We start from the raw sequence: 25790 nt of genomic DNA, 5'->3' as shown, positions 1-25790 counted from the left end.
CTGCCCATTTAGCCTTGTGGGAGGAACAGCTGGTCACACTACCATTCAGGGGGGCCTTGGAAGAGAAATGGTCTGGTGGGAATCTCATGAAGCTCAAAGGGAAAAACAGAGACCTACACATGGGGAGGAATAACCTTGTGCACCAGTACAGACTGGGGAAGAACCAGCTGGAAAACAGCTTAATAGAAAAGGATGTCCTGATGGACAAGTTAAACATGGACCAACAATATGTCACTGTAGCAAAGGCGGCCAAGAGACTCCGGGGCTGCATTAGGAAGAGCGTTGCCAGAAGGCCAAAGGATGCATTCCTTCAATCCTTCCCTTCTGCTTGGCACTGGTGAGACCACAATTTGAGTGCTGTGTCCAGTTCTGGGCTCTCCAGCACCAGGGAGATATCAACATACTGGTGCAAGTTTGCCGAAGGGCCTTGATGATGATTAAGGAATCAGAACACCCAGCCTACAAGGAGAGGCTGAGAGAGCTGGGACTGTTCAGCTTTGAGAAGAGAAGGCTCAGGCAATGAGATCTTTGCAATGTGAAAATACATCTGATGTAAGGAGTAAAAAAACCAGCAAGACAATTTCCAGTGGTATCCAACAGGACAAGAGACAATGGGCACAAACCACAGGAGAATCTATTTGAAGGTTAAAAGCACATATTTTTCTGAACCCAAGAACATGTTCCTCAGAGGGGTTGTGGAAACTTTCTCTTTGGAGCTACCCAAACCCCTAATGGGCACAGCCCTGAGCAGCCTGGTCTAGCTAACCCTGCTTTGAACAATGGGGTTGGAGCAGATGATCTCTAGAGGTGCCTCCCAAGCTGAACAATTTAATGATTCTCAGGAGTTTAGCCCTGCTCAGCTGAAGTCAGTTTCTGCTCCTCAGAACACATCCATCTTGTAGATATTTCAGAGTTCCCTGCCACAGCACCCTTTCTCTGCTCAGTATTTTTAGCTTATTGTTTTGTATTTTGCCAGCTGAGAAACTGCAGTTTGTAATTTTACCTTCAGCTTCATATTTCTTCTTAAAAGTGAATACAATGTCCTGTTTATAATAATAAAATCACTAGTTGGCAGGATGACATCAAATGGAAAAAGAGAAAGCAACTGGAAAATTTAGAGCAAGCAATTTTGAGTGCCAAGTTTCACATTTGTAATAGTCCAGCGGAGGTCAACAGGCTCACTTATTATTAGGCAAATGGTAAAGAAATAGATATCCTCTAGTTCTTCCATGTTAGACTATATAAACCATCTCTACTTGAACAGGTTCTAACACTTTCCAAAAAAGTGATGTTATACATTTTCCACAGTAACACCAACAATGGGAGACAAGGAAAAGGCAGAACTGCTTTGCAAAGAACGGCCTTTTTTCTCTCTCCAATATTTAGGTTTTTGTTTCCCACTATGATTGGACTTTCCTGGCTTTAGTTTCTTGTCCCAGTTAAGCAGTAAAGGAAACAAAAAGATATGAATGAAATTAGAAACATTTGGAATGAGTCTTAGAAATAGCTTTGGGGTTTCTTAGATTCCTGGCTACACCTCTTCAAATGGCGTCCTCCTCCCCCTGCCCCCAGCTCCTGCACCCACCTCTGAAATTTGTATTTCCTTCTTTGCCCTCACCCCTCTTTTCTCCAGGAGCTACATTTTGTCCCAAAGCAAACAAGGAAATTAAAATTACATGTTGTAACACTGGAAAAGACCGGAAAATGGTTGAAACTTTGCACCCATCAAAATTTGTCTGTATGACATTAATCCTCCAATGTTTCCCTAAAAGCAGAAACCAAACACTTCTCAAACTTCTAATGAAACAAATACCAATTCCAGTCAACCTGAATAATAAAATGAGAACTCTGGACCTATCTGTATTATCATATTTAAAGTCTCTGGAAGAGAAGTTTCCTCAACCACACATTCTGATACTTCATGAACCTTCATGCTCTGTAAAATGCAACTGCAGGATGCAATTCCAACACCTAATACTTGCCTAGTGCTTTTCATTAAAAGTTTTGGGTGCTCTTTAGAAAAAAGTAACCTAGGAATGCCTGTGAAATACTTGTCTAATTTTACAAATAAACCCATGCAGGTGAAAAACAGATGTCCATGGCAAAACTTTGCAAAAGTGGCAGAGCAGAGTGTTAAGCCAGCTAAATCATTTCAAAGCCATCCACAAGGTTTGGATCTTTTCTGCCTTAAGTAATATTGAAATATTATGGAAACCTTTCTTTGTGAGCTATTACTGGAGAAATGAGGGAAAAAAAAGATCTCTTGGAAGCAATTCTACACAGGCTGTGTAGGTGAGATCACAGTTGCTATCCAAACAGAATATGCATGGCAAGAACAGGCTTCCTGTAAAACTGAAAGACTTGTGGGAAGATCAAGGAACATATTTACAAGATGGCATGGATAAAATGTCCTTCCCTCTTGCCCAGCCTCAGCAGCTTGGTGAAACACATTGTCTCACTTTCATCTATCACCACACTCACAAATGCCTCTGGTGCAGAGCTCCTCTCTCTGACTCCCATACCACACCTGGGACACTGGTCAGCAGAACACACAAACTGCCTTTTGAGGAAGAAAGGGTCATTTCCCAAGATGAAAGGAAACAAGGAAAAGTTATCTCAGGAAGAGGAAACACATGAAAATACAAGACATTTTTTGGGTCTCAGTTCCAAATCCCACAATGCATGACACTAGAAAATTTACAGCCCTATGTTACAGAACTGCAGAGGATTTACTAGAGGTGAAAGTGCATTAAGCTAAACTCTAACATGTGTTTACTCTAGTCAAGCAAGCAATGTGTAAACTGAATTAGGATGAGCTATTTAGAAGTGTTAACATGGCTGTTTTAGGAGAAAAGAGTTTTTATTTCACTGTGATTTATTTCATATCATACTCTCAGACTACTGTAAAGTAATCTGGGAAGCCTGACAGATCACCATGCACAAAGTACAGCAAAGATGGGCACTCACAGAGGCAGGTGTGTGAGATCCCCTGGAAAACAAGGCATAACTCAGGTGTGCACCCAGAACAGCGACCCAGGTTCAGGTGTGTTCCTCTGGATGCCATCCTGGGCCATGTGTACTGGCCTTTTGTAGGACACTGCAGACCATAGCACGCTTGTTGCTGACAACATGAAAGCTGATATCTAATACCGAGTTAAGGCCAAGCTACCTTGGGACTTGTCAAAAACAGTCTCTCAAGGTCTTCTGGTCTCACCCATCAGACATGGCAGCCAGGACTCCAACTCCTGACTCCACCTACCTACAATTCACACTGCATTTAATAATAAAACTAATCTTTTTTTTCTGGGTAGACAAACCCCTTTCTGTGAGGAAACAACAAGGAAGACTCATCTGTATTTTATTTTCCATAACCAGAAGTCTCATGTTATCTCCATATGTGTTTAGACCACAGACTGTAGTCAGCAGTGTGGCAGTTGACATTAAAGGGATTAGTAAATTAAGCTCAAATAATTGTCTTAAAAATTTTGACTGTTAAATGTTTATATTTGAGAGGATCAAAAGGAAATCTACTTTGTAGTGTGCACTGTGGTCAGGAAGGGGCAGAGAGGGATTTAAATGGCTTAACTGCAAAACTGTTATCACCTTGATAAGTCCCAGTGTAATAATTCAGCAATAAAAGCAAGAAACGCACTTGGAATTTGTTTCCAAAACTGGCTGTCTGACTGGAGACAAGTCAAGCTCTTTATTCACTTAAAAGAACTTGGTCAGAAGAAACAGAGAATGCTACTGAACTGTAGTCAAGAATATAAAAATCAGCACTTTCCAGTGACTTCTGATTGGTAGAATTCAGTATCTAGTTTGGTTTTTTTTAATGCTACCTGAAGCCTGCAGTCTGGATCAGGTATCTGAGTGTTAGCAGTAGGCAATCAGGAATGTGATTCTCTGCTAAATGGCAGTGGAAATCCAGAAAGCTGAAACAGTAAGGAGGCTGCAGGCTCCAGAGCAGTATTAGGTCCAAAGTAACACCTGGAGTGCAGGCACAGATACAAATGGCTGCAGTTTATCAGCTTATCTGCTCAAATTGCTAATGTCCATGCCAGTAACACCAACAAATGAAGAGGAAGAGGAGCTTGCTGCACATACGCAGGTGCTTGTACCAGTGCAGTGTCCAGAGGAATCAGCCTCATAGGGCTGCTTCACCTCAGCATTACACAAGACAGCAATGAATCTGCCAAATGAGACAGGATGCTCCAGCATAAACAAGGGTGGAAGTAGAATATGCTGTGTCTTAATAATGTATTTATTGCTTTCCTGCATCATCCTTTTTTGCAAAGTGAGGTGCTAAACAAATCGTTTTTCTTTGATCTTTCAATCTTTTCTAGTAAGGATGTCTCTGAAATCTGACACTTAGAAGGGTAGCAAATCCATCAGTTTGGGGTAGTCTGACAATGTCAATGTCTGCCACTCAACAAGGCAGTGGAGTTCCCAAAAGCTGGTTGGGAGCATCGCTAAGTTGCAGGGATGGCTAATGTGAGGTAGGTGGACAATGTCTATCTGTGCTTAAGTCTCAGAGTAACAACGTCCCAGATCATGGATCTGCCAGGCATTCAGAAAATCTCTGCTACAAAACTACCACTAAATACATAATACATTGCAGAAAAAACATAAAGCTTTCAGATTAGGTGCCAAACACCAAATTTTCAACTTTCAATACTTCTTTTGAGAAAAAGCCTCTTTGCCTCACAAAATACTTCTCCAAGTATCCAACTGATCTTCTGGGTTTTTCAGTACTTTCAAAAGTAGTTGATTTCTATGCTTTCTATGCCAAGGTATAACATGGTACATGTAATAAAGTCAGAGCCTTTACAAAATGTGATGAAAGCAAAACAAAACAGCACAACCCTGCATCAACCCAAGGAGTGTCAGACCATGCTTTTTGCTGTTACCTTAAGTCTCTTCTTTTGGCCAGCTCTCCTGGTGAGATAATCCAGGGCAGGTTCTGGGGAAGACATTCCAGGACTTCAGGGGAAAAGTCAGAGAAATCCACACCGTACTCTGTCAGGATCCCTTCTGATTCTGGCTCGATCTCTCCGGCCTGCCCAAGACTTTTGCACAACTGCCTGCAGAAAGAAAGGGATGTTTTTTTGAAGTGTGTAATTACTACTGTTATTGTTGTTACTGTCCCCACAGAGAGGCTGCTGAGCCCTCAAATACACTCTTTTACCCATTCACTTCTCCCTGAGTTTTGGCAGAGGACTTAGCAGGAATTCAGAGCATACCATGACTTGTGTCTGCTGGAGATGCAAAACACTCACCAGGCTGTTTTGTGTGCCTCATTTGAAGGAGATGTTTTAAGTTACTAGGTTTTTGCAAAGGTAAGAAAGTTTCCCATTTTAGAGGAAAATGCATCCAACAGGATAAGAAAAGCATAGCCCCCCACACAGGGAGCTCTAGCATTACACATGGCTGGTTCCCTTGAGACCCTCCCTCTTCTCCTCACCACTGAAAAAGGTGACTCACCCCGACTACAAAAAATGAAGAATAGGTTCACACTAAATACCAGAGAGCTCCACAGGGAGCTCAGTACACTGCTTTCCATCCCAGGGAATACACATCTCTGCCTGGGCAAACCGATGCCCTGTGAAGACAGAGGTGTGAAGAACCCTCACTGCCTCCCTTGCAGGAGTCACACACACAGACATGCCCACAGATCCTTCCAGGACCTCAGCATCCCCAGTCATTTGTTCCTCCTCTCCTGGCTAAGCAGAAGCCTCTGAACGCAGAGCTAACTGTAGAGGGGCCAATGATCTATAAACAAGTCACAGACAGAGGAAATTGTCCCCTCCATGCTACCAGTGCTTGATGAAGTATTCGGCACATGTGTGAATGAGGTTGCTGCTCTATAATGCTTGGAGAAAGTTTCCATCTGCTCCAGCATGGATCTGTCCAACAGCTCTGGTGTCAAACAAGGCTCAGCTCTGGAGACTGTGCAAACCAGGATTCTGAAGGAGCAAGACATTTGTTCCCCGTCCAGCTGGTTACAAATATCCCGGGAGAACCCATGTCACATGGTGGCTCCCCTTGTCCCCTTTCTCACCTTTAGATTGCTCTACAGTACACAGAGTTAAATTATTTTTTATTTTTTAATATACTGCCATTAGGCCAATGTACATTACAGTCAATACAGATAATGTTACTCACCCAAGAAAATTACAACTGAAATTAAGGTGAATCCATCAAAATATGACACAAAAGAGAGGGGTAATAACACAGCACAAAAACAGCCACTCTAATAAGTGTTTTTCCACTGCATAAAATACACAATCATTATATTGATCCTTCTGCTTTAATTCCAACGAGTGAGAACAGACACTAATTACTTTCCTAAATTGGGGCCAAAACAGTGCACTTGTTATTTGGACAAGCAAGACAGTCTCAAGGCTTCAAATGTGCCATAAACCCACAGAACAAACCCCAAACTCTCAGCACAAGCGAGCCCATCTTCTTTATGGGAGCAAAGCTCTTTCTTCACAATGGGAAAGGCTGTGTAATAAACCTGTCACATTGTGTAATATGCTGGAAACGATTGCTCGCTTCGTGGTGTGGTAAATTGTAGAGTTCACATCGTCTAGCTTTAAAATAAAAATGAAAACAAGGATAAAAGATATTTCCCTGTATTGTTTCAATTTTATGTACAAACTGTATGGCAGAAATACGTGCGCATTTGGCACCGTGGCTGAGTTGTCTGTTCCTGCAGCTGGGTCCCAGTCTAATCCTTATTTTAATGTAAATAAATGAGGCATCAGTTTTATCTCCCTCTCTCTCAGCAGTAACAATAAACCAGAGAAATCACCACTTCATTTTCAATGTCTGGTGCGGAGCTGGGACTGAGCAAGGATGAGCCTGTGGGTCCACAGGCCCACCAGCACCACCAAGGATGGAAAAAACAAAACAGGAAAAGAGAGGACACACTACCCTACCCAGCAGAAATGACAAGAACTTGAGTCTTAGATGTCCTTTCTCTTGGCAGGGCAGATCTGGGAAGTGCACCGGGAGGGCGGCTGGACATCTGCAGGACAAGCCATGGAAAGCACCTCTGAATGCCAGAGTGCTTTCCAGCTTGCTCTTGAAACTCATGTTTCCCTTGATCCGTTTACTGAAATTAGATTACGAACCATAAGGGGTTTACCCAGAGGTTTGATATAGGACTAATATTTTTTTAATAGTAATTAACATTTGATTTACAGTGTTCCAGGGAACATTTCCCAAGTACCTTGAAATAAAAAGTGTATAACTGACTTTAATTGGGGCCATGTTACAGTCACGCAGGCATGATGACTTGCATCAGAGCAAAATCTGACAGGACAGCATGTGATCAAAGGTAATGCATACAGGATCACCGAAGGCCCCAGAGTAACAGCCAGACTGCAAAATCACTCCTGGGGCTCTGCGGCCACCAAGGGTAGCAAGAATAGTTCAAGAGGCTTATAAACAACCAGAGGCACCGGGCCCAGACATTCACTCCCAGGCAGTCAGGGTGTCTGTGATACCCTGGGCTTGCGTGTATCTCTTTTCTTTTAAATGTCAAAAGGTAAAACAAAGTTACACTGGTTACAGACGTAAACCTTTCTTTTCTGTGACGCTGATGGGGGAGCATTACCTTGAATTCTTTGAATACCCTTGGATTGATGTCAGACGTGGCGGTAGCGTGCACTGCCTGGAACCTGCCATGGTTGGGGCAGAACAGGGTATTTCTCCAAATCAGCCATAGCTGCAAGATCACTGAAGGTGCCCACTCACCAGAGTCTAACCTGCCATGGATGTACACCTGGGGCAGAGCCACCCTCATGCTGCCATCTTCCCCCTCATGAGGGAAGTGATCACATCTATTCAGCCACCCATTTCTAGGAACATTTGAGCTCTCTCCACTACCCTTCAACTCCACGGGGCTGAAACTGGCCAGTGTGTTCAAAGGTTATGTGATAAGAAGTCTCCAAAAAGACAAAGCAGGATTACCTAAGGCTTGTTTCCTTTGAAAGGCCAGGCAGGCTCCCAAATGGGAGTGAATAACTTCCACTGGAAACTTAACACCCTTGCTCAGTTTCTCCTGGAGCAGACTTGTCCACAGTCATCGTACACAGAGGGTTTCTTTCAGCAGGAGGAGAACATCCCATACATAAGCCACCATTCCTTAAGAAAGTTTGTACAGGAGAGGTGACAGCAAAGAAGCTCCATCTGGGTGCTCCCATTGGCGAGGGCCTGGAGCTCACAGACGGAGCTGCACAGTCTCGATGAAGGCCACAGGTGCCAATGGAGATGGTGACAGGGCTGCAGGGCTGAGCAACAGAGGGACAGAGAGCTGTGTCACGGAACCCCAGCGCCTGAGAGCCCAGCCCAGCCCTGCTCCACATCACGGAGCTGCCAGGCCACGTCCCATGGGACCACAAGAGCAGCTCCCAACACAGATGGGACCATCCCACACGGTGATTAGTTGTGCCAAGGGAACAAAGCTTTATTGAGGGACACTCCCATCTCCAAGAAGGTGTTTTTTCAACAGAGTCAACTGCTCTGTTGAGGGGATTGGACCTTCCCTTGAGCCTTACAGCAAACTACCCAAGGTATCTTGTTATTTCCTCTCACACAAAATACATTTTTGAACTTTAAAAAAACCGGAATAAAATGCCAGAGATGAAAAGAACTCGAGGCACTCAGATGGCTTTGGAAACAGCAGCAAGTGAAATAACACCCTGCAACATTTTATTGCAAAAGCTGGAACAAATCTTGTCACCTTGACAGACCAATATCTAAGACCCTGAGCTAGAATGGCCACAAGCCCCATGTGACACAGAGGGAGTCAGTGATTCCGTGCTTTTCTATTAGTAGGTTTTTTTCAATAGTGTCATCCATCATCACATGCAGGGACAAAAAAATTCCACCTTAAACATCTGCAGAAGTGCAGAGATGTCTGGATTAATACTCCAAACAACCCTGGACACCAGCACTGAAAAAGGTCCCCAGAAAATAACAGTACATGGCAGCACTTGTAATATTTATCTGGAAAAGGAGAATGTTTTGGAGCTAATTTGCTTTACCTGTTACCTGAAGCAGGTACAGTTATATAGCATTTCACTGCCAAGGTAAAATCACTTCACATGCAGGAGGGAGCACAGCAGCTCAACTCAGGGCATGGTCAGCATGACCTCGAGCCATGAGTTCCTCCTCACTCCTTCCCAGCACAATCGGGGCGACAGGGTGGCCTTTGGAGGGGACAGTGTCACGCTGGTGACCACCAGGTGGCAATCATGACACAGAAACGCACCCCCCTCCCCAAGGGGACCTCCGGGGACTCTCAGGTTGCCACCACCAAACTCTTGGCAAGGGCACCCCACTTCTCCAGCTACAGACCAATCTGTGTCATTAACCATGCTTGGAAAGCTGGCACTGAACTTCCAGAGGGAAAAGGAAAGCTGAGGTAGGTGCATGACCAGTCTGGGAGAGTTCAGCTGCGGGATGGAGAATACCTAGAAACACCCAAGGCATCCAGGGGACATGACTGCCAACTCTGGAGGGAGTTGCCCTTGTCACACTTCCAGCAGACAGTGCAGGATGATGACCAACAGGCTCTTTGTCCAGACACCTTCAAAACCATGGTGGTGGTGCCAAAGGCATATCAGGAGCTTTGTGGGCAGAACTAAGGGGTGAACAAAAAAGTTCAGAAAACAAGGCATGTAAAGAGCTGCAGATCACCTGCTCCTCTCTCCTTCAGGGAGTCCATGACCAGCAACACAGCTTGTTATAAACAAGACAACATGGCTTATAAACTAGCTTATAAATGAGCCCAAAAGCAAACAGAATCTTTTGGGACCTTCAAGAAGGTTCCCTTGTCTTTCAGTGTCTAAACAAGCATTATTCATGGCTAAAAACAAAAAAGGTCACCAAGGTTTTATGCTCCCATCTCCACAAGGCACTTGGTGAAGTGCAACCCACTCCCAGAGGAAGCGACTATATATGAAGACAATCATGGACATTTTTTCTTTCCTGACAACACCCTTTACATCTTGGAAATGATCAAACCAGACAGACGAGAATATCCAATATTGTCAGAACTACAGATTAAAGACACACATCAGCCAATAAAAAAAGATATTAGCCCATCCTCCTAATTTCCCCTGTTTCTGCTGAAAGAGGGGTTATTCATGACAACAAGCCAAGCACTACAACCACCCTCCAGCTTTTCTCAGCTGGAGTCAAAGAAGATAAAGAAAACCTCTGCCAGTAAGAAACTTATTCACAGTGAAGTTCACAGCACAGCCAGACCCTAGTTAAGTGGGGCTCAAAGGGAGGCCACTGCAGTTCATGCACTGCAGTTTATCTAGGAAACACTGAGTGACTTCATGGCTCACGTGGCTCTCAAAGAGTACACATGAAACTTGCTATTACGGGGCACACAAAACAGCTACAACTGATAAACTCTGTGAAATGGGGACTTCAGCTTAGTTGACTTTTAGTTCTACAGCTGATAGATCTGTGCCAACATATTTGCTCTTAAAGAAGTTTTCTCTAAGTTTTAAACTTTACCAGCAGTTTGAGCTGAGGACTCCCAAACCTGCAGTGTAGATACTGTACATCGGCTGTGCTACCCCATCAGAACTGCTTTGCAAGGGGAAGAGAAAAGCTGGGCTTTATGAACAATTTCCACTACTGCACATGCTCCAGATTACATCCAGATCCCCACCACCTGTAAAATCTGACCACAGTATTGCCACAGGTCAGAGTTCCCTACTCTGGATTGCCAACTAAGCCAGGACTACTAAGTATTCCCAAGATAACTGAATAGATTGATCAACATCCTCCATTTCTTACTGAGACCTATTCAATAGAAACATTCAATAGAAGTGTGGCCACTCCAGGTGGGAGTTTGGCACACTACAGCTGTTCCAAAGAAAAGAGTAAAAATGCTGAAAACTACTGTCTTTTTAATGGAGAGGCAAAATGAACTTGCAAATCTGGATCCAGCCCGGCACAGGCCACTTGTGTAGCGCTGGCTTAAAATCTCCTTCATAGCAGTGCCAGCAATTTGAACTCTGAACAGTGATGACTTTACAGTGCCTGATGAAACACACAGAATGCAACACCCTTCTCACATGCTTCAGGAGGGAATGAATCTTCTCTTGATTTCTACTATTCCTCCTTGAACCAATGAAAACTTAAAACCACAACAATCTGTGACTTCTTTCTAATTCTTACCAGCAAAGGCATAAAAACTGAAAATGAGCCTCACAGCCACTGATCTTCCCCTGGCAGAAGTGAAATGTCTGCACACTGTGTACTACCCTTCCACACAGGGAGGAAAGACAGGAAGGCTGCCAGCACCCCATGGTGCTTGTGCTGGTCAGGCTGAACACATGTGTTCCCCCTAGACCATGCACTCATCAATGCTGTGATGCACCAGCACACTGAAACAAGCACTCGAAGAAACTAACATTTATGAGATTAACTAGCGATGAGCTGTCCTTCATCTCAATTTATCCACCAGAGGGACACAAGACAAGCAGCTTGTTAACAGATTTCTTTGTCTACTGTTTGTAACAAATTAGGTGAAAACAAGAATTCCAACTAGAAATCTCAGTCATCCCTACTTCCGAAGGCAGCCACATACCCTGATGCAAAGTTGCTGTCTTCTTTCCAGTCCACGATGCGACAGATGAAGAGCATCTGTGAATAGGCCTCAGGCTTGGTCACAAAGTCTGAAGGGCAATCAGCCAAGGGCACATAGACCCTGGGCACTCTGTGGTCCACAGGTGAGAACATGGCACACCTCTTGAAGAGTTCACTGTTCCTGTCAGCCAGAAGTTTGATGAAACCTGTAGCTGCTCGAGAATGCTTCTTTTCCAAAATATAGACCACCTGGGAGAGGTAGAAGTTTCTACAGTTAATACCTTCAGAGAAACTTACTTTCTTTAGCAGAGTAAGGATACACAAAGGCTTAGCAGAGTATCTGGAAAAGTCACAAGATCTGTATCTTGTTTTCCCTGTGTGTGTATATGTGTGTGTGCATTTTTTAACTGAGTACCTACTTACAATGTATTTTCCTTGCCGTCTTGCTCATGGCTATAGAAGAGCTAAGTGCTTTCCAAGTGCTAGCTCTCTACAGCAATTTTCTTGATTACAGAACAAAACCAGACAAGAAGCAGATGCTTCCAAATGCAGGGAATTAGCCACAAAATACAAGCAACTCCTGTAAAATCTTTCATTTGTATTCTCGGCCTGTGATTTCAACAGTCAGCACAGAACAGGCCAGTCCAAAAACGGTGCCGCTGGCGGATCCAACACTAACCACAGGAAAGGATGTGCTGTTGGGAATTTGGCAGTTCTCTCCTTCCCTCTGTGCTTTCTGAAGTTAGGGGTTATTTTACCTTTATACAAGATGGCTTTGAAAAGAATAATAAATTACAATATCACTAAATAATTGTTCCAGAGAGGTGTTCATCCAGGCTATATTTTTGTAGACCATAATAAATCACTGGATAACAGAAACATTATAGCCGATTTCCTAAGCTTATACAGAAGAGTCCTTCCAGAAGGTTTCAGGAGCTGCACCTCTGCACGATTCTGAGTGCTGCAGTTGCCACACTGGATGAGACCAGAGCAGCCCAGCCAACAACAGGACCAGAATCAGAGGCTGCAAGGGAAAGCACAATACGTGGAAGAGATCTGACCCAGTCTGACCCAGCAGCCCTTTTCTAGTCTCTTAACATTCAGAGATTGACACAAATATTGAATCAACAGTACTAGCAGCCTTTCCAAAGTCTGTAAGAATTAATTCTGACAACTTTGGATATCCTGACACTCATATTAGTATCCAATCTTTTTCCAGAATCTTGCTAAGTAATTTTGCATGACAAACAAAGGGAATTTAACCTAGGATAATTGGTAAAAATAACAAGTCACTTGATTTTTATCAGATCGGACAATTACTCTCTTTGAAATGGAGAATGTGTCTCAAAGATCAATGGATGGAGGCTACAGGGAGGCCAGGGCTGGTCTCCTTCAGCCTTTGGGAGCACACACGTGCTCACTTGTCACTCTTCATGGAGTTACCTTGGCTGTCCTTTGAAGAAACTCATCTGGGAGGAGCCTGGGATCATTGACCTTGGGTCCATCATCTTGCTTTGCTCTGTGCACACCAGTGACCCCAGCAGCCTTCCCTGCATCAAACACACAGGACAGTTACTGTAGCACATTTCCATGACAAATTTGTCTTGGGTCTTTGCTCTGAACTACAATACAATGTGCATGTAGTAGACTTATTTGAAAGGAAAAAGATCTCTCAGGTGTTAGAATTGCCAAGCACAAAGTAATTATTATTTCTCTGGACTACAACAGACAGCAGATATATGTTCACTTACCATGCAGATGTGCTGAAAAACAACAAAAACCAAAATAAGGCCCAACTTTGTAAGTAGGACTATACCAGTCATAATAGACAAAGTGGTAGAAAACATATTCTGTTTATTAAACACTAAGGGCTAAGAATTTTGTGGCACTTCTAAGTTGAAGATATTAATGCTACATAAGCAGTCCTTTAACTACATACATTCATTTAATATTTAATTTCCTTTAAAAGCATTATGAAGGGTTATAAAATGTATGTTTATCTTTGAAACTGAAATCATATCTACTAAGCTGACCCTCTTCAGCTATGGACCAGGCCTATGAAAAGTCTTATGAAGTAATCATTACATATGACCAAGAGCTCCCTTCCCTTGAGATCTCTGGACCAGATACTGATAGTATTAAAATTGAGTGTCAACTAATTTCTAGCTTGAAATTTTCAAATATTCAAGTATGTGAGTTTGGGAGTATCTGTAACAGATGGCTGGCATTTAATGTTTACAAACATCCAAAGTGATCTTTGCCATGGAGAAGGCTGGGACTGGGCTGTTCTTGAACTGCATCCCTGCTGAGAGCCTGTGGTTACTGCTCTGCCAGAATTTTTGGGATGGAAGCATCCACGTGCACTTGTCTGGAGGGCTCATGGGAGATGGTTGACTTTTTCCATTTGTATGGCAATCACATCCACCTCGAGTACATGTGCTAAAATCAGGCTCAGAGTGTTCAAAAGAAATCTTGCTTTTCTAAGGAGAGACCGTGGCACTGACTGCAAGTTTCAAGGGATGAAGCTGTCACTGTTTCCCTTAGAAGACACAAGATAAAGCAACGTTTTGTGGAGGTCTGTGCTCCAGGAGGCCAACAGCACTCCCCCATGTGAGAAAGCCTCCAGGAACGCTGCGGTGACACGCAGACCCTGGCCCCCAGATGACGCCCATCTGTCCCACAGTCCCTGGACGAGGCTGCTGGTGACATGACGGATGGAGGAGTGGCTGCAGCAGAGCAGCACCGGGTGTCAGGGCTGGCGCTCGGGAAGCCGGGGGGGCAGTGGGGCAGCAGCTTCCCCGAGGGTTTGGCTGTGCCCCACCATCACCAGGACATGTTCACAGATGGCTGTGCCCCCATGGATGGCCTGCGCTGCCTTCAGGCAATGTTATCCCAGCAGTCGCTTGACAATGATGGCTTTGCTATAATGACAAACTCTGGTTCTCATATGCTGCTCATTATCCTCAGCTTTGCCTTCTGATATGCTCTTCCTCTCCCCAGAGATCTTTTCCTAAGTGACTTTACTTTTATTTTATCTTCATTGACTTGCTAGCAATGCTGAGAGGAGAATGAACAGGTATTCAGGGGTTTAAATAAAATTCTATTTTCCTAAAAAAAGCACCAATAATAAAAGCAGCAAAACCATTTCTGATTTACTTCTACTGAAATGAACTCAGACTTGCCAAAACCAGCATTACTAAAGGATAAAACAACCCAGAGTTTCATGGTGACAAACAAGGTGGGGAAAAAAATTGCTTGGATAATTGTAAGTAGTTTAAAAAGTGGGGGATACCAAGGTTACCTCATTTGCTTACCTCCTCTAAGGTTTCTGCCAGCTAAAGGTCATACCAGGCAATCATTTAGCAAAGAATGAAAGCCAGGAGCCATTTTGTTTTCTTATAAATTTTCAAGCAATCAGTTAACAGTTTATGGTGTGTCAATCATAAAGACAGCCTGGGCAAAGAACAGGATGATCTGGAACAAAGAAACACTGGATGGGGCAGAGGACAAGGGGAAGTTGGGAGCCTTCCAAAGGCCATGCCTCCAGGCACACCTGCCACAAGCCCAAGACTTTACTGGAGTGAACCCTCCCCAAGGAACAGCACACACTGGTGGGAAGAAAAACCAGATCAAAACATGTTTGGGAAAAAAGCAAGAGCTGCAGTTGCTGCTTTCCCAGAGTAGCAGAACAGCAGCAGTGACTCAAGGTCCAGCAGGCAAGAATGAAAAAAGCACCAGGAGTCACGTGAGGAACATGTCCTTGTTAGCACTGCCTTTTTTCCACGTATCCTTCCAACTCCCATCACTCCAAAAAGTCCCTTGGAAATTTTCACTGAAGCAGTTTTCTCTGTCCAAAAGAAGTGATGTCCTGGGGAAGTAACACATACACACATGCAAAAGCACAGGAGCACCAGGATGCAGCTGTCACAGGGAGCACAGCAAATGGGTGGCCAGGCCTTCCTTCGCCTGGGATGAAGAACATCCAGGGCTGGGGCACTGCCCCACATCCTGCTGAAGATGAGCCCCATGTGACCCCAGTACAGATACCAGAAAGCACCCAAATTCCCACTGTGGCACATGATAGAACTTGCCTTTTCCTTCACAGCCAACATCAACTAGGGGCCTTTGGCTGGCTGGAGAGTATCTTCTTCAGTGGTCTCTCCAATTTCAGCATCCCTCCCAAAAAAACCTGGGATTATGAGAGACTCCAGCAGGCAGAGTCTGGGATCTACAACTATTCCATCAACAGAAAGAAAAAAGGAAGCTAATCCCAGCCACCTACTACTCCTTACGCATCTTTTTAAACCAACTTCAGTATCTTAAATGCCATCACACACGTTTACTAAGGGCGAATGCTCCTGAAACAAAGGACAGGGAAGAAGAGACATGAGGAACTCTGTACTCCTGGAGCTAAGAGATGTGGACTTCCATATAGCTTATAGCTGCTCCTTTAGAAGTCAAAATTCTATTGGTACCAGGCCTACATCTAATGCTCGGGGGTCTACAGCAGCAGAGCACCAGCCATGAAGAATTCCTGAGACAAAACCTTCGGCTCAGAAGGAACAACTACCCAGATCCAATGTCCACATGGCTCAATTGTCAAATTACCGCACAGGAACCTCAGTCACAGCAGCAATAACCTGCCAGGAGAGCCTGATACCGGAGTTCCCTGAATACACCCCTGACAGTCCCTCTCATTCATTACACATCCTCCTCCCCTCCAGTGAAGCTGAGCAGAGAGGGGAGGTAACAGGGCCCCACTAGAGACTGGTGGTCTAGAAGATCTGAGCTGGGAGATACAAACATCTCCCACAACAGGGCAGAGACATGGAAGCAATCATAAAGGAGAGTTAACTTGTGAGAGGAGCAGGATTTTGTGCAGGGAAGGTGGGAAGAAACTCCTTGCATTATGCCAAACTAAAAATGAATTATTCTGACCCCTTTACTGCAGTGGTTATCCAATGACCATTCAATATTTCCACCCTAGGCAAAGACATGTTTTCTGAGAAAGATTTACTATGTTAGCTTGGGCAGTACTTCATAAGCTTATCTTACAGTGAAAACACACTTCAGCAACCAGGATCCAGTGAAACTGCATTATAATCTCATTGTTTTCCTTTCAGCGATTATCTGACAAACCAAAACTGTAATAGTTTTACTTTAAAAAAATTAGGCACTAGACACAAAAAGCAACTCAAATTAGTTATGTTATTACCAATGAAGTAGATCCAGGACACTTGGAATTTGCCTCCCTCTGTAAGAGATCAGTTTAGGCAGCTTCAATACACACTTACATTTGCCTGACAGGCATTCCTAGGTCAAACATTGCGTTTTTTAAAGCCCCCCAAATTTCCTTTTACAATTCAATTACCATCACATTAAAAAGTGGCCAAAGTGGACCAAAAATCATCAGACTAGAATTCTGATTACTTATGACAGATCCAAAATTATTTTCATTGGGTTTGCATTGGTCACTGTGGAAATTTGCAATTCTGTCCAAAAAGAATACAATTAAAGATGCAATATCCACTTGCAAATGAAAATATATCACAGTTTCAGATCTCAAACACAACTTACTGAAAAAAAAAAAAAATCTCCCTCCCTGGATGGAAAAAGACAAGTTTTGTAAGAAAATAGTTCAATGTTTGCTACTTCAGCTAGAAAAAAAAATGTACTTGAGAAGCTGGGTTACTCTGCATGGGAGTATTTAAGAATCCCATCAGAAAATACTGTTCTTCAGCTCAGTGCTCAGAAACAGCATAGCTGTAAACCTTTCAGTGGCAAAGCCAACCACTTACTAATGAAACAACACCACTTAGGTTCTCTGATGTCTGCTTCAAGGAGCAGTTTTCAGTATATTATGTTTTAGCACCAAATACATAAGTGGTATAAAACAGACCGATTTATTATAAACATCTCCAGGACTCTGGATCACACTAACAAATGATATGTTTTTGGAACTCTGTCTATATCAGCACACAATAGACATTAGGAAATGAAACTCCTTTCAACCCAAAAGCAATACATGCATACCCAGAGATTTGCTTTGGTTTATACCATTCTGCTACAATCCTAATTTTTAGGGATAACAAGAAGGAAGTGTTGCTGTTTCTTCGTACAAAGATTCTTCATATTATACAACTGATGGTTTCTTGGCACAGAACAGCTTTTTTCTTCAGAACACAAACCTACCAAAAGGTAGGGAAGAAGGAAAGTGCTGTTTCACTTGGTACCAGGTACTATCCAAAACTGAAATCTATTTTAAACAACCTATAAGTAGGGTCACCTAGGAAAGAATCATGGAGAAAGCAGTACTTTGTATTTATATCTCCACAGACAGAGCTTTCCACCAGTGATGGAGGAAAGACAGGTATTTCAGTGCGACAAGATTGCTAAGCCAACAGCCTTGGAATTTAACACACGCAGCCTGTCCAAAATCAGCCTAACAGCTCCCGTGTGCAATGGAAGAGGGCTCTGCAGGTAAGAAGAAAAGCAGCTCCAAACTATGCAGCACTCCTGAGTTGTCTCATCACAGAGCTGTGTGTCTAATGAACAGGACTAACCTCCTTAGAGATGTTTATTTTTGAATACTCATTTAAGCAAACTCACCCTGCCACAGCTGTTCACATCTTAACACCTGAGTACACACACCTGCCTGCCCAAGGGCACGCTGAAGAGAGGACTGGGAGACTTGGATGATTAACATCAAGATTTTTAAAGATGCAAAGGCAGGAGAAGACCCTCAGAGAGGGAGAGGAAAGGCTTAATAACAGATGTGTAGAGCACAGACAAGCATCTGCAGTGGCAGAGCAAAGGCAATGTGGAGAGATGAGTACAGCTGGCTCCCTCAGACACACAAGGCAGCCAAGCATGTAATTATTTACTTATATTTAGCCACCTCCACAAGGAGGGATGGAGGAGATGGCAGAATGATGAGACAAGAGAGTCACTTTTCCTTAGAACCCTCCAAGTCTGATCCACAGCAAAGATCAACATAATTTTGGGAAGCAGCCATCTAGCCCAACAGATCAGATCGTAGCTGTCTCAGTAGCCACATAAGATTACCACAACCACAGCATGGCTATGCAGACCTCCTGGCCATCTCATGTCCTTGAGAAGCTGTCAGTCAGCACAGGGGTTGGAAACCTTATTGCAACAGAATTAAACCGACAAAAAATCAGGTGGTGTTGCAGTCTACAGAAATACAGTTCTAGTACATTAACAGCAAGCAAAATTAAAATGTTACAAAAACAATTCCATTGAATATTTTGCCTATTTACTTAATGTTCTTCCTTCCTGCATGTGAATTTGTTCCTAAAGTCTGTGTGTCCAATATTACTACTCCATGGAAAATATGTTAGTTGAATGAATCCTAATCTGCTTCATCCTGGAAATCTTGCTGCTAACAATGACCATACTCTGTTTATCTTCACACCCACCATTCGCTCTCAGTATCATGCCCTCTCATTTACTTGACCTAAACTTGTAACTCAAAGGAGAAACATAGGTGAACTCAGGAACATATGGTAATATGCTGAACTTAATCTAATTCCTGTTACCTAATTGCCTAAGTAATTTATTTTTTTCCAGTACTTAAGAAGTCATTTGGGGGTCAAGATAACTTATTAGGGAAGAACAGCGTAAGGAACTTTCCCAACATTAACTTCCATTGCAGGCTTCAGCTTTACAACAAAAGAATAACTGGAGCTTTTTCAGCCTGTAGTACTCAATCAATGCAACCATAAAGCCCAATTTGATCAATACCAATAGAACACTCTTCTTCAGTTGCTATACTGTTTATTCTTCTAGAAATGTATGCTCTCATTTAAGAAAAGTTAAAGCAACAACCAGAAGAGCTAGATCCAGAGACCCACAAACATGAACTTGGGATAAACTAATACAGAGCTGTCTCGAGCAGCTGAAATGGCTCCAGCTTCTCTGCTGGCTTTCCAGGCTTCAGCAGAGTGAAACTGATCTGATTTTTGACAGTTCCACCTCAAGGATTTCTATTAAAAGCCGTGTAACTGAGAAGATTTCCTGGTGAGCTTTCGCTCTGCTGTGGCCTAGAAATGTTAAGAGCTAAGCAGTGGAGACGATCCATCTCCAGAAAGCTGCAGGCTAGGAAAAAACAGTGAAGCTTCTTAAAAGCTCTCAGAGTGAACGGGAGCCTCTGAAGAGGAGGGAGAAGAACACTTGTTCCTTCCAGTGGCCAGTGACGTTGGTGGACTCCAATCTCCCAGACTTCATGGCAGCTAAACTGAAAGAAGGGCGAGCCTGAGCAGAGCAGAGGGTCAGCATGTAATCCAGATTTTTGTCACCATCATTTCCCTACCAGAGCTGGCCAAGGAGAGGAATAGTAGTAACTCTCTGAACTCTGCCGGGGTCAATATGAGACACCGATAACTGCAGGACCCCAGGTGCCAGAGGAAGGCACAAAAGGCAAGTAGGCACCCTGTCAAGCTTAAAAGAAGAGAGAGAACACAAAAGCACAAGAGGGGACATGGAAGTGCATGAGAAGGTGCAGAAGTGCATAACAGAGACTAAACTCTGCATTATAAATACATTTTTCTATTTTGTTAGAAAGATCCAAAAACCCTTCTAAAAACTGACTCTAGAGCATCATCTTGCAAAAAAAAAGGCTTGATGCCATTATTACAGAACCATACAGTGAATTTACCAAACACCACCCTTTCAGTTAAGCCAAGCAATCCTGAAATACTCAAAATACAACCTCCAGTCAGCAGCAGTGTGGACACCAAGCAGTTTCAGGTTACCATTTCTGACATTATCAGGACAACTAGAGACTGACAGTCACATTTGACTTGAAAGAGATAGACCACTGTCCACCTGGTGAATGCTGAGCAGACAAGGAGACATGAGCAAGTCCTGCAACAGCTTCCTAATTCTGTTGACCCTACCCATTATCCATTGGTTACTCAGTTCACGTGAGTCTAACTCAGCCTCTAAATGAGCAATTTCTGTTCAAAGTTCATTACATCAAGGCAGTGAGCAAGCTTCGGACATTCGCATATCCAAGCTCTGATTTGCAGTACTGTAGGTGTAAGTGGAAATCCTGAACAAACACAGCTCTCTGATTGCTGCCAGGGCAGCCAGTCCACTAGCTTGATGACTTCCACCCCCGTGGGAAGCAGGATATTCTGTGTATCTGGTGTAGTAAGATCTCCCGTGAGAAGAGTTGAAAAAAGCTGAACAAGCTGGTTGGGCAAGGATAGTTTTTGGCATAGTGCCACAGTTTTACAAACTTTTATTTGAATATCATTTTGCTAAAGAAGGGCTGAGGCACTTTTATGAGAACAGCTGCCATTCTCATGAGTGCAAGTAGCTGCTACTGTTCAATTGCCGACGATTCTTTATCAGAGAAATCTGATTCCAATATTTAACAAGAACTCACATTTGTAGGAAACTCATGTGACACACAAGTCTGTGTAGGGATACAGTATCATAAACCATTCCGTACAGAACATTTTGCACTTTTCCCAGGTTAAGAGATACAGAGAGTTTCCATTTTTTATTACATATTGAAATGGAGTATAAAGAAAACCCTCCTACTGCAGTGAAAAGTCACAGAAATAATGTATTCTAGGTCAGTACTAAGTGATAAGATAAAAGTTACATGACCTCTTTTGCAGTAGTCAGTGTGAATGAGGACTAAGGAAAAGAATTACAGTCCTGGCAAAGGTCATGTTGACTGGTGAATGAGTTCTGCGGACAGTAGTGACACGGAGTAAGTTGAGGTCTCAGGGTACAACACAGAGGACTTGCATGCCAGTACCAAGCACTACAGGGAATTAACTTTTTCTGTGTACACACTGGTGGTTCACACTACTGTCAGGATGCTATTGCCTTGTTCTCTGCCTGCTTTCAAAAGGGCACAGAAATCCCAGAGAGGGTTTGAAGGACACTACTAAGGGAGCTGAGAAATTTTATTCAGAGTGCTCATTCTTACTGTCTTTTTAAGGAAAAAAACCAGAGAGTTTGTTCAGCATGTAGATATTTACACTTGGGAAATACAGCTGAAATGCAAGAGGAAAGGATATTTTCAACTTTGCAAGACCAAGTATCAAAACTTAACATTCAATTTTTGGAATAGGACAATATTGGTTTTTGTGTAGAACCAGCTGCTGGGGAGGAGAATGGCTGTCACTTCCTCATCTAAAGACTTTTCAAAGATAATCTTTAACCCCATTCCTTTGCAAGAAAAGTCCAGATAACCAGAGCAAACTTGTTTGATCAGGACAGTTTCTGGCAGAGTGACACCAGTTATGAAGTTCTATTTAAATATCCCTGAGCAAAGCAAGACTGACCCACTTTTATGAGCACAAGAAAAGTACATGGGCCGAGAATAAGGCTGAATACAATGGTCTCTTCACTTCCATGGACTTCCCTCTTGCTTATCCTGTCCCTTCTGGGGATGCAGGAAGCGAGAGGCAGGAAGCACAGCTCTCATAACAGCAGCATTTAGTGAAGACAGATCCAACATCTGAGTCTAAGGCTGCAGACTTGTGCATAATAACAATTTCCACCAGTTTGCCCTAAGCCCCACAGAGGCACAGGAAATCCAAGGTACAATGACTTCAGGGAAATTCAGTCCCTCAAATCTAGGCCATAATCAGTGTACACAATGTTTCATGCTTCAGAGCTTCTGACAGCAAGGGCCAACCCCAAAATTCTTTGCCCCAGCATGTAACTAGAGATGGAGAGGGCAACTGTGCTCTGAAGAGGAACAGAGCCATGAGAAGGGATGGGACACAGGCCAAGGTAGAAAAGACGTCAAAACAGTCTGCACTCCCAGAGTGCTCTTATTCGAATGACACGTCTACTTTTATTCTTCATGGTTCATTCTGACCATCGGCATCAGAACAAAAGAGCCAGCAGAGATATTGCACAATACTACTCCTACATGAGAAAGGACAAAAGGCATCTTGCAATTGAGAGCAGAAAACTGCAGGGCTTGTGTTCATGAACAAAGATTTGAGCACAGTCTAAACCTGGCTCTGGGTTTTTTGCCCAGAGTAAGTAAAATTTACTTTTGATTCCATTACAGTAGTTATGGATATTTTTCACTGCCAGAAATCTCATGGGTTTTTTGTTTAGTGTGAATTTTGGGTAGGTCTTACCTATGTAGATGGATCTTTTTATAAATATACACATACACACACATATATATGTATGCAAATACATACATACATAAAGCGCACATGGGAACATGATAGACTGTTTCTTGATTTTATTTCATTAATATAGTATCTTTGCTAGCATCTTTGGCCAGCTTGAAACCTTCAAAAAACCCTTCCAAAAAAGGAAGAAAGCCCACCACAAGTGCTCATTTAAGACTTGTGCTGGCCACAGAAAATTTCTCCTGCCCCCTTCTGTGCATAAGGCTATGCAATGAGGCTGTGTGATAAACCCTGCAAAGCAATGCTCTCAGGGAAAGCAAGTAAAGCCCTGGGTTTGGTGGGTCAGGAAGAAACCCCCCTGTGAATCCCAACTTCCATCCACTTCTCTGATTTACTGCAGTAGCTGTTTCCAGCAGAAGGGACACAAAATGAAAGAAAAGGCTTGTATGCAGGAAGTTCAACAAGCAGCAGCCAAGCAGCTCTCCCAGGAGAGGCCCACATTAGGCAGGGAAAGGAACCTCCACTCACCCCAGCCCAACCTGCCAATGCTTTCTGCCTCTGATGCTGGCACCACATTCCAGTGGATGGCCTTAGGAAGTACAACAGATTTTGCCTTCTAAGGTTAAGTTCTGTCTTGAAAAAGTGTATGTTTGGTACTTCTAAAAAAGCACCTTGAGCCACACCTGTGAAGGCTGAATTTGGCAGGATTTTGTCTTTTTTTCACTACAGTTATCAGCGATGCTAGAATAACTATAGCTGTTTTCCAGGCAAGACTTAAAATCTGGATAAGTGATGATACGAGAAATTGTATGAAGGACAGGAAACAAGCCAAAGCAATCATCAACTACTCAAAAACACCTTCAGACAAAGCAGCATCATAAACTTTATATGTATAAAAAAGGGAGGGCATTAAAAAGCAGAGAAAGAAGAAAGTAGGGAAAACTCCATATGGGTTACATGGCCAAAGAAGCTGGAGCAAGTATTAAAAGAGGTGATAGCAAAACACAAACTCAGCAGAAGTCTAACTGGCACATCCACACCAGCCACAAGGCTTGTTAAGGATGAATATGGAAAGGCCTTGAAAACAAAACAGTTGGCTTAGGAACCAAGTGGAAAAGTTGGATTTCAACTGTGCAGACAATAAGCTGATCTCACATTTGTCCTACAAATATTCTCCAAAGACAGAATCAAATGGCAAAACCCACTCAGATGGCACATATTTTGAGAGATGACTTGATAACCTCGAACACAGGTCACTCCAGAGCATCTCGAGGAACTATAATGCACCAAAAAAAAAAAACTCTCATCAACTCTTTAAACTAAAGCACAGTCACACAACTAAAGTAAAATACTGGCTTAAGCCTGTATTTTTTCAGATGCTGGTATCAAACTAGAATGTACTTCTACAATGTTTAATTTGGCATTGCTACCAGAAACAACAAAGATGCAACAGACACAACACGTGACTCAGGAGAATTGTTGAGTCCAAGTGGCCCAATAGACTGTAAAACAGCTGGGGTTAAAAACCACCTGTGTAAAACATCAACAGACAAGATTAGTAACTCCCAAATCAAGCTGTATCCTGGAAAGGAATGGAAGAAGATATGAGTTGGTTCACGTGCCTTGGCAGGAACTCAACACTGGAGATACCCAGAAGGAAATAGAATCACAAACTGGTAAGGTCACAGGTCCATTCATGAGGTGAAACCAATGTTTTGTCATAAAAACTACAACACTTCCTTTCAAATATTATTTCCTGTTTTATTAACAGATGGGTGTGAAAAATGGAAGTCTAACAACAGAACAGGCAGAGGTCTGTGCATCTTCAAATATCTCAGGAAAACACAAGGTGTTAAATAGGACAGCTTTACAACCACCACCAAGATTTGTCAGAGTCCAACAACTACTTAGGTCCTGAGTTACTGCCATCTTTTCTGGACAACTGGGGCAAGCAACAAGAACACACCAGAATATCTGTCCCAGCAAACTTTTCATGAGCAGCTGAAGGCACACGTTAAATGTGCCAATTGTCAGAATCCTTTCAACACACAGCTCTTCAGGAAGGGATTTAATACTAGAAAGGACATGCAAAGAGCTGCCTAAGCCTTAGTCTTGGGACAGGGGAGCCGATTTTATTTTGCCCTGAGCAACACTTGATGGCTTGGATGGAATTCAGATTCAGAATAAAATAAGTTTGCCTTCGAAACAGATCGCATAATTGGCTTTAGGTTTTACTGCAATTTTCTTTTTAAACGGACCAAATCTTTAAGTTGCTCATAACTCAACTGTTTGAAAACAGCAACAAACCTAACTGCCCCCAAGGAAATATATTCTTATCCCCAAACTAAGACATATAGATTGGCCAGCCAAGCTGCAAGGAAGGAAACCGCTACAGCAGCATCTTGAATTAAACAGCAACCAGCAGTCCCCAGACAGCCCTGAGAACTGCAAATCTAAAGGTATGACTTCTGTTTCGCAGATTTACTTTGCACCAATCAAAACTACATAAGCCCCAGCCATTAATATCCATTCAAAACCATGAAGACAGTTTAGCAGAAAGGGATAGAAGTGATAAGGCATTAAGCTTTTATGCCTGTATTTTATATCTCACAGCAAAGCGAGGCAACCAAGTAACACTTCAATAGTTTGCTCAAATAAAGGCCTAAATCAGCAATCTGATCTACTCACCCTTTTCACCAGTATCCAGGGAAAGTTTCTTAATGTCATCAGTCAACATATCCTGCAAGTGGTCTTGTCCATGCTCTGCATCATTGTCATCAAATTGAGCTTCTATAATGACATCCGGACTTTGAGCATCGCCTTTTGCTGTCTCTTGTGGAATGCAAGTCCCCAACATATCCTCAGGGACGTCTGATTCATGTGTGACTTCTGTTTCTTTGTCACTACCATCTGGCTTTATTACCTGAAGGAGCAGGGGATTAAAAAAATAGAGGCAAGCTAAATCAGTGGACTGAAGAAAGAAAACATTATCTTTCCTTTTTCATTTGCATCCCCAAGGAGCTGACAGTGAAT

The 25790-nt window shown here is 43.0% G+C and overlaps 1 protein-coding gene across 2 annotated transcripts in view; it reads right to left on the bottom strand.

Moving 5' to 3' along the window:
• DIS3L2 (DIS3 like 3'-5' exoribonuclease 2) overlaps positions 1-25790 on the bottom strand; it is a 184511-nt gene that overhangs the window by 100951 nt on the left and 57770 nt on the right. For both annotated transcript variants that reach the window (XM_082288256.1, XM_082288257.1), the window contains exons 7-10: positions 25446-25680; positions 13063-13169; positions 11621-11868; positions 4908-5081 (exon numbers count right to left, since the gene is read on the bottom strand). In XM_082288256.1, coding sequence (XP_082144382.1) covers positions 4908-5081; positions 11621-11868; positions 13063-13169; positions 25446-25680 — 764 coding nt within the window. The remainder of the gene's footprint in view (positions 1-4907; positions 5082-11620; positions 11869-13062; positions 13170-25445; positions 25681-25790) is intronic.

This window comes from Coloeus monedula (assembly GCF_965178545.1).
Source record: "Coloeus monedula genome assembly, chromosome: 10".
Taxonomy (NCBI): Eukaryota; Metazoa; Chordata; class Aves; order Passeriformes; family Corvidae; genus Coloeus; species Coloeus monedula.
This window is presented reverse-complemented; position numbering and strand designations above follow the sequence as displayed.